The sequence below is a fragment of the Scyliorhinus canicula genome, chromosome 3 (genome assembly GCF_902713615.1).
Source record: "Scyliorhinus canicula chromosome 3, sScyCan1.1, whole genome shotgun sequence".
NCBI lineage: Eukaryota > Metazoa > Chordata > Chondrichthyes > Carcharhiniformes > Scyliorhinidae > Scyliorhinus > Scyliorhinus canicula.
Genome location: NC_052148.1, coordinates 93,291,027 through 93,301,217, shown reverse-complemented (window position 1 = coordinate 93,301,217; position 10,191 = coordinate 93,291,027). Strand labels below are relative to the sequence as shown.

The 10,191-nt window shown below is 43.8% G+C and overlaps 1 protein-coding gene across 1 annotated transcript; it reads left to right on the top strand.

The window, feature by feature from the left end:
* The first annotated feature begins 4,167 nt into the window (after positions 1 to 4,167).
* On the top strand, positions 4,168 to 8,256 carry esm1 (endothelial cell-specific molecule 1). The gene is made up of 3 exons (XM_038790895.1): positions 4,168 to 4,825; positions 6,006 to 6,161; positions 6,435 to 8,256. Exons 1-3 carry the CDS (start codon positions 4,495 to 4,497, stop codon positions 6,536 to 6,538), a joined length of 591 nt encoding a protein of 196 aa, XP_038646823.1. The 5' UTR covers positions 4,168 to 4,494; the 3' UTR covers positions 6,539 to 8,256.
* Positions 8,257 to 10,191: the final 1,935 nt, after the last annotated feature.

Sequence of the window (10,191 nt, the reverse complement as noted above, 5' to 3'; positions counted from 1 at the left end):
CTCCGAGAATCCATAGAAAATCAGCCCGACTAAACATCTTTATGCTTACATATCGATTCAATATCTTCATTGCTGCTGAATCCATGGACTCTGCTGATGGAAGAGTGGGGGGAAGAGGCAAGTATCACTAACACCACGCTCATGTAGCATTTATAATGTAGCTGATGGTTCGAGACTGGTAGCTGGATATTGGTTCCAGCTTGGTGGCAGCAACAAACAGGATTCATATAACATCTATAATAATATAATAATAATCTTTATTGTCACAAGTTGGCTTACATTTACACTGCAATTAAGTTACTTCGCCTCCAGTGGAATCTCTTATAGCAGTGTTTGTTTCCCAGGATACACTTTTTACAAACTGGCCAACCTTCGGGACTCAATGCCGCCGACCTTCACAACCCACGCTGCCCAAACTTCACAACATACCATTTTTGCTTACATTCAAAAATGAGACAGGTGAGCCAGTTCAGTCCTCACGATCTCACGTGCTTTTTCATTCAATGTTACATTTCTGCTAAGGACTTCAGCTGATGATTTACGGTCTTGTTGCATCCTTTGAAAAAAATCAAGAGGTTTGTCCTCAAACTCACCATGCTTAGTCTTCAAATGCTTTTGACGTTTTGAGGGTTTTAAACTTTAATTTTCAAGTACTGCCCTGTATATAACACCCATGGGCTTTGCATTGATTTGCACTGGCACAGTGGTTAGCACTGCTGCCTCAGAGCACCAGGGACCTGGGTTTGATTCTGACCTTGGGTGATTGTCTGTGTGGAGCGTGTAGTTTCTCCCCGTGTCTGTTAGACTGTTTCCTCCCACAGTCCAAGTATGTGCAGATTAGGTGGATCAGCCATGCTAAATTGCCCCTTGGGGCAGGGGGGGGGGGGGGGGAGGCGGGGGCAGGTTTGCAGGAATAGGTCAGAGAATTGGCCCAAGGTAGGATGATCTTTCAGAGGGTCGGCGCAGACTCGATGGGCCAAATATCCTCCTTCTGCATTGTACAAATTCTATGATTCTACGAATTAATAAAGCCATACCTCAAGAAACCATCTTTATACTTCTTTGTGCCTGATTTCAGCTTCTTCTTAATGGGTTGTTCACTAGAGGCCCTGGAGCTTGATGTGTTGGGTATGCTGGGTCTGCGAGGACTGTGTTTACCATAGCAGAGAAAGACACAGGCTACCAACACTTGTAGAAGTACAACTCTAGTTTATTTAACTATGAGCTGTTAAACATACTTGCACTGTGGGTTGACACTATGCTGAGTTGACTGGAGACCTGAGGCTAACCTGACCAGACTATCCTGTTAGCACAGGGTGGATGTTCATGTTGCTGATCACGGGCTCTGGCTGTCTCAGAGCCTGCATCTCAAGAGAGCGGGAAAACTAGTGCCCTCTGGCTTTATAGTGGCCGTGTCCTGTCTGGTGATTGGCTGCTGTGTTCTGTGTGTTGATTGGTCATTCAGTGTGTCAGTCAGTGTCTGTCTATGCACCATCATATACTTGTGTGTATATTATGACAGAGCTCATCCCTGTTCTGAAACAATATTTCAAGCCACAGCACCACTTAAACATCGTTGATGATCTCCTCGTGTGTGGCACAAGAGAATCATATTCTCTCTGCTTGGATGTCCTCCAGATGATCCACCAAGGATACTTTGACATAACCAAGTGTCATACTGCGGCTCAGCAGTCTATACAGGAACCACTAATCATAGTCAACTGTGGTGGTCTTCAGCTCTGTCATCTGTGTTATCCACAAGCAGGAGCAGAAATGGCCAATCCTGCCCTCCTCCTTCACATCAAGGTCTTGGGAATGCCTTCGCATAGATTTGTTTTGACTGTAAGAGGAAAACCTTTCTTCTAATTGTCGACTGCTACGCCCATTGGATAGAGGTGAAGAAGTTACATGGTCTCACCTCTGAAGCTGTGAAGAAAATGTTCTCCACACATGGCATTCTGGACACTCCAATAGCGGACCACATTTCACAAGTGAGCACTTTCAGTCCTTTGCAAAGTCGTATGGATTTGTGCATACCACAAGTTCCCCAAAATGCTCGCAGGCTAACGGAAAAGCAGAGTGAGGAATATGCACCGTCAAAGACCTCTGAAGAAAAACACCAATTTTGAGCTAATTTTGCTTGGCTATCTTTCAACACCATTACGTAATGTGTTGGCCCATGCAAACTCCTGATGAGTCACATGCTCAAGATGCAACTTCGCTTCCTATCCCCTACTTTGTTACCGAATGTTAAGGGGGAAGACAAAGCTGGAACTGGGAAGAAGGAAGAAGCCTATCCGGCCAATCAGGGCAATCAATTATACATTCACCCAGCACCATAGAGCTGAAGAACTTCCAATTCTGACACAGGAAGAAGATTTGGATCAGAGACCCACATGTGGGAACTGTGCAGATACAGTAATTCAACCAAGATATTACCTGGTCAGGGCATTCAGCAGAACAGATTGTCCCCTACAGGACAGGACACCATCAATAGCATGGCCAGAGCTCCCTGAGCCAAAAGAGGTCATACTAACTACATCACAAACAAAATAAACCAGAAGTGACAGCCCTCCCATACTCCCTGAGCAGCAGGATTCCTCTCTGTCCCAGAAGGATCACCGCACTCATTCATGGAGACTGGTGAAACCACCAAAGCATCTTTCCCTTTAATGGAAGAAACTTTGAGCAGGGAGGGGTAGATGTGTGGAGGATAGGCTGGGGCATTTAGGGGAATGAATGTAAATTAATATGAGGTTAAAACCTCAGGAGCAGAAGTAGAAAAGGTTAAATCTAACAGTAGCTTATTCAACATGTGCAGAAGGAGTTACTTTACAATTATGTTACTCAGAGTGTGAGTGTTGAGTAGTGTCTAAAAGGACGGCTCTAGCTATATGTTAGTTTTATTGAACTTTTGTAAATAAGCATGTAAACAAATATTTTTGAACTAAGACCTTTGCCTCCAGTGAGATATCTTATAGAATCTGAAGTTAACTGATCCAGAGACAGGAAATCATGATTACAGAGTTATTTCATCAATGGGTTAATAAAAGAAGGGGGAACATGCACAAAGAGTCACAATGCCAAGAATGTTGGAAGGATGTAAAGAGAAAGTCAAATGGATACATGGCAGACGACTAGGGTGGAATTAGAAGAGGTCTTCTTAAAGACCAGTCCCAGAAAATCCGGCAAATTTGCACTGAGATTGCCATCGGCCGTGCAAGACCCATGTCAGTAGCCAGCACTTTATAGAGCACAATATAAAAACAGCTGCCAAACGGAAAATTTTTTGCAGAAATTCCAGAGTTGTTGTATAAATGCCCCCTTAACGCATGCGCTGGTCTCCAATAGTGCTTCGCTTGCAAAATATCTGCAGAATTATGACTATTTTGGTGGGACAATAAGGGTGACACTTTAACATTAGGGTCCATGTAGACAGCAGAGATAAGAGATTTTCATTCCATTAGCCTCCAACAACAATTTATACAGTGCCCTGATACTAGAAAATAAACTATGGCACTTCACAGGGGGGTTACCAAATGAGTGTCACACCAAGCCAAGTAGAGAGGAACAAGACGATGGCCAGAAACTTGATCAAAGAGGTAGATTTGAAGCACACATTTGTTTCATTAGTTCAAGGGATGTGGGCGTTTCTGGCTGGACCAGCATTTACTGCTCATTGCTCATCCCTAATTGCCCTTGATAAAGTGGTGGTGAGCTGCATTCTTGAACAGCTGCAGTCCATGTGTTGTAGGTACACCCATGGTGCTGTTAGGGATAAAAGATTCTCCCTCAGGTCAAAATGTAGAGGGTTAAGGAGATAATTCCAGAGATTAGGAGCCTGGGCAGCTAAATACTCTTCTGTCAAAGGTGGAACGATTAGAATCAGAGATGCTGGGGGCCAGGATCACAGGCCGTTCGGATGGAAACCTGATGGACTGTTATCACTCGGGGCATATTTGTCCACCAAAAAGATCAGGTTTCCCACTGTTACTTCTTGGATGTAGATATTGTAAAGTGACAACTCTCTAAAGGGTTGATTTACACAACCAAAAGTTAAATATGCATTTCATTCATTAGTAATTCTGCTTCATGACGCACGTGTCACAAAAAACCCTCCAGAGACGTGAGAAATTGAAATTGTGCCAAATATGCAGTGCCCGCTCGAGTGTCCGGACAGATGAGGAAAGTGGGCTGTTGTTCTTTCGCGTCCTTGAACATCTGACAAAAAGTACGTGAGAGACCGAAGCTGAATATCTTTACAAAACAACTAAACATAACATCTTACGTCAACACATCTTTTTTTTTTCAATTCCTGGATGGCGAACCCGGCGCAACATGTTTGATTCCATTCACTTCCATCCCGGATTTGGAAAGCTCCAGCACGAGCTGGCCAGGGGACAACAACACCGGATTTAGGAAACATGTGGGCACCCAGCTGATAAAAAGGCCCACCCCGGGCGGCCCGGCTCTCCAGCTCAGTGGGTCAGCTGGATGTGTGGCTGGGGGATGTGCGGCGCCGGCGGCTGCCTGTCGCTGCAGCTGCTGCTGTTGCTATGGGCAGTGGCCGCGGAAGGCTTCACTCTGAAGTATGCGGTCGACTGCTCTTCCTCGTGTGAACGGACCAGCGCCTGCCCCGTGACGGCGGGCTGCAAAAAGACAGTGCTGGACGACTGCGGATGCTGCAAGGTGTGTGCAGCCGCCAGGGGGGAGGTGTGTTACCGCACGGTGGCCGGCATGGACGGGGTTAAGTGCGGACCTGGCTTACGGTGCGATTTTAACAGCGAGGAAGACGACTTTGGAGATGAATATGGCATTTGCAGAGGTAAATCTCTCTCTCACACACAGTGTAGCAGTCCCCACCCTATGTGATGGCTCAGCCCACCTGCCCAGTCTGGTTTAAGCTTTTTTTAAAAAAAACGTTACTGTTACAATTTGAGCAATTACCAAAAATCAGATGGTTTTGGTGAGATTCCAGGGATTGTCAGGGTATTTGGGGAGGAGGGGAGGTTCCAGAAAGATCCTCCACTGTTCAGCACCTGAAGTGAAAGCTGCCCAGCACTTCACACACTCCCTTCACCTTCGGCAGCATCACTGCTGAGGAGGAGCTTCTGTCTCCTTCTAAGTCAGTGGCCTAAGAATCAGGTCAGAGCTCGAAATTGCAGCAGAACATGCTGGGGAGTCCAGCAGTAGGCCTGTGCACACCTAACCGCGCCTTCCTGTCCACACTCCCCCCCCCCCCCCCCCCCCCAATGTGAAGTTTGGTGGAGTTGAATGAATTGCGTCCCGAACTGGAAGAGTTTGCAGGCAGTAAGGGAAAACAGAAAGGACCCCAGTTCCTTGCTTCCCAGGGTTGCATGTAGGGAGTATAGGCACCAGGGTGAGCAGTATGTGAGAGTAGTACTTGCAAGTCACCATGCTACACAATTCCCAGTTTCCAGCATCTGACATGACACAGGTTGACAATGAGTGAATCCCCTTCTTACCCCTAGTTGGATAGGAGACCAGAAGCCTGTGTGGGGCCAGCATCAGTGGATGCATCCAAACAGGGGAGCCTGATGCAGTAATGACAGGCTCGCCCCACAGGCACAATTCTAAAGCCGCTCTCACTCTTTGGTTCTGCACTCACAGACCTATTCAAATGTTTAGTGGAGATCCCTCCACTTTTGTTTTGGCTAAGGCGGATCTTAAATATAATGACACGAGATCTGACACCTCTCATACAACATGATGTGAGGTTTTGTCCAGCACTTGAATTATCCCGTTGTAACAGAATACTTAGAACAATTATATTTCAGAATCAGAGTTTAAACTCGAATGCAGGTAATAAAATAGCTGCATATGTTCTGAATGAGGACCCGGTACGATTCAAAAGGCCAAATGAATAATGGATCAAGTCGAGATCCAATGTTGTACAAACTGTGACCTTTATCATTCCAGCCTTCATCAAAGTTACTTTCAGACTAACATATTTCGTTTCCATATTGGTCCTGCTGCTGTTTCAGATTGCCCCTTCGGAACCTATGGGTTGGGATGCAGGAAGGTGTGTAAATGCGCCTTTGGGATCTGTAACAGAGAGAACGGCCAGTGCATGAAATTCCCGTTCTTTCAAATTCCTGAAACAAAACCTGGAAACCGGAGGAAATCTGAACCCCTTCCAGGTAATACACCGCGGTACAAAACAACAGCATTTCGATTTGCATTTACTCGGAATTCTCCTGTATCTATTTGAATGATTTTTTAAATGCAATTGATAGTTAAACATAGATTTTGTCGATCGCAAAAAACCCCCCCTCAAAATCGCATCCATCGTAACAATAATAATGCACAATTCGAAATGTGAAATGGAGAATGCTGTTATTCTTGGTAAGGTTTAAGTGCCGTGTCACATCCGAGTAAATATACTCTTGTATTTCACTAACATGTTTAAACAGAAGCCGAGCCGGGATCGGGATACAACAGCAATGAGCTGAAGCAGAATGTACTCAAAGATAAAACAAACAGTTCCACCGGAGAGAAGCGGCAAGCCCCTCGCTGACGTTTGTCCAGGTTTCTGTCAGAAGGGAAAGCGACCTGCCATCAAACTCATGTTGGAACTTTCTTTATCATCCAGCTATTGTATGTGGTATTTAAATACATGTCAATACGGACATCGAAATGTTGTTTGTACAGAAGCACTATTTTGTTTATAACTGACATTCTTGACTTTATTTACCTTTTGTGGAAAGTGCCTTAACAAACATTTTACTTTTTCAACTTCTGTGGTTGCTTTTGGAAAATTGCATGCAAACATCAACCTAACAATAGGAAAGAAATGGTAGTGAAAGAGCTCCAAAAACCATCAGCCACCCACCACATTATATCCACAGCACCTTAACATGCCAGTGCTTAAGGCTTTGGAAGAAGAATCTGCCCAATTGTTTCCCATTGCAAAACTCACCCCCGAGAACCTTGTGTTTGCTTCCTTACTAAATCTGAAAACGCTATGAAACACAGGCCCGATTTAAATAATAACTCATATCCAGGAAAGTACCTCCAGTACCTGGATAAGACTTGGGGGGCTAGGCATGGGACTGATAACCACTCACTTACCACTCGAATGTTTCTTTCACCCTCTCATCACATTCATTTTCTTATTATTTCACCTGTGCGCTCACTTTGTCTTTGAACTTCCCTCTCTGTTTCACCTAAGTTTTAAAAACCGTATAATGCATGTATTCTCTCACCCCAATAATCCCATTGGGTTCAAGTGACGACTCATTGCAAAAGTTCCCATTCCTTCTTTACCTCATTCTTTCTCAGCACCTCCAAATTGCAGAATCCTCATCTCCCTCAGCCTTCTTCGCCTTCTGCAACCCTCATTTTCCAAATTCCAAGTTTGCTGTCACCTAATTGCTGCTTCTTGGCTTATTTCACTTCTTATTTTCATTCTTAGTAGTGTCCACTCTATTGGCCATAAAATAAAGAGTATTGTGCATCTAAATTGGCAAGGGTAGTGGTTACTACAAAGCAGTTTTGCCTCAGAAAATGTAGTCAGCAAAATTGTACATTAAATTGCTGACTTTGTTCCTTGTTAATTCACTGCGATCTTCTGTATGTCATATTCTGTAGTTAGCTATTTTAATGAGCCACATATTGAGCACAGCTTTAGACCATCCATTGAATAAAAAACAAAATAGATTTTTACTGTTATTAAAATATTGTAAAACTTGATCTACTTTAAGTTTTAAAATGAGTGTGTGTGTATATATATATATATATATATATATATATTACAGCATTAGATATTAGAACAAACGTTTGAATTCCTATTTGTGCTTCACTACCTACATATTACCACAAAGATAGCAGAGGTATGCAGGAAAGGCACAGTCATCTTTAATAAATGAATAGGTAAGGATTAAAATGCACCGTAGACCTTTGAGTACTGGAAAGTGAAAGTTTGGTTGATGTTTGAGATGGGAATCTATTCTGAAGAAGTTACACCAAAATGTTAATAACCTTCCAATTTTGAGTGCTCAATGAAAAGTAATGGTTTGCAACCTTTTAGAATGTATTTAAATACTCCTGGTTCTACTTTATATTTGCAAAGTTATTTGCATATCTCTGTAACTATATCAAGAAATGGCCAAAAATATTGTGGTGTTGCATGGGTTTTATGTAGGAAAAATGAGAATAAATTCAAATCCATCCTGAAGGCATGTGGAATATAGAAATAAATGTTTACTGTACTTAAGACAGCATTTTGTCTCAATACTTCAACATTGCTTTTGCGGTTAATACTTTCTCCTTGGCTGTGGGTGAAGATTTGCTTTGGCTCTGAGTCAGTCAAGCTGTACTTACTCGTCCATAATTCCAATTTTCCTGTATTTCAAGTTACAAATTAGTTAGACAGAATTTCCAACAGCAAATAGACTTTACTAATACAATAAATTATAAAATACTCAGATGACCCTTCAAGTTATAAGCCGTAAGGTTACTGATTTTGCCACAGACAATAATTATCAATATGAAATGGTTCAATTAATATACAATTCAGTACCCAAGACCTTCTGTACAGTAAACTGACCACTAAGGTTATGACCTCCTGAGCATCCATAACTTAGATACAAAGGCTGCTAAAAGTGAGATAAGAAGATGGCAGACATTGACATAGACAACTGGAAGCTGATGGCTGAGTGTTTGGAAAGACTTTGGAAGAGGCGAGCAACAACATAAAGCTCAGCTGGCCAAGAAGAAGGCCCAGAGTGGCATGGTAGCAAAGTAGTTAGTACTACTGCCTCACAGCAGCAGGGACCCGGGTTCAGTTTGTAGAGTTTACACTTTCTCCCTCTGTGTGGGTTTCCTCCAGGTGCTCCAGTTCCTCTCAGAGTCCATCGATGTGCAGGTTAGATGGGGTTACGGGGATACAGTGAGGGAATGGGACTAGAGAGAGTGATCTTTCAGAGAGTCAGTGCAGTCTCAATGGGCCAAATGACCTCCTTCTGCACTGTAGAGATTCTCTGATTCTAAAAAGCAGAGGCCAGTGAATTGTGGACCTTCTGCACCCAGTGTCTTCTATGAGAGCAAACAAAGCAGAAACTGCCATGGCCGAATGGAGCTCCTGCACCAAGTCAGGTGCTGCCTAAAACTGGTGAATTTTACCAGGCAAATTATCGTTTTACAAGAATGAAGTTTATCAACACCACCCATCAAAATTAGATTTGAGATATGTGGGTGGGTGAGGAGGTGTGTGATTAGAGATCAAAGTATAAACTATCTGAATAAAGACATCACAACTACTTAAAACTTTCCCCGCAAAATAGGCTGAAGCAAAATTATTCTAACTCAACCCTATCGTATTTAGCCACAGACCTAATTTTCCACATTTGATGACTTACAAATAACCTCTCCACTTCATTTAGTGATAGAGACTGATGACAGCCACTCTGCGATGAGTTCTGGCTCCGCATTGTTGACAATGTCTGACTCCTGCCCACGGTAGCATTTCCCACCATCCACCTGGGTGATCCCTGCATGCGAACTGGTCATTCCATCACGCAGTCCCATTGGATCCCTGGGGTGCCAGGGGTTGGGGAAGAAGGTGGGGAGCCCAGCCCACCCAAAACGTCCGCTCATTTCCCGCTCTTCCCCGCGCCCCCGCTCTCTGGCCAGCTGAAAGAGCAGCAAGGCAGGTTGTAACAGTGTGAACAGATGTTTATTATGAACAAATATATACATACAGGTGCCTTAGCCCCTAACTCTTTACTGTTCCCTGCATCCATGCCAACTTAACTGGTGCCTGACTTCAGCCAGTTCCTTTGTGCCATCTTCACTTTTATGAAAATGGAAAATCCAACTTTGCACATGTTGATCGTCATGAAGGGCAATAGCAACAAATGTGTGTTTTACTCAGCACTGGATACACCTAGCAGATGCTACTCAAGAATGCTGACAGCCTCATGGGCTCTTGGCGTGTTTTTGAGGTGGTATTACAGGTCAGCTACAGCAGTGTAGTCTTTTAATTTAGAGTCAATTCTAGGTTAATAACGGACTCTGGGGCCTCAACCTCAAAAGGAATTTTTCACTCCCCCCATTTGTCTTTCAAAACCTGAAACTTCTCCTCTCATTTATCTAGTCCCTGGGGCCTGCCCGCCCTCCGACCGACCACCCCCTCGGGAGTTCCTACTTCCACTTGCTGTACCGGGTCAG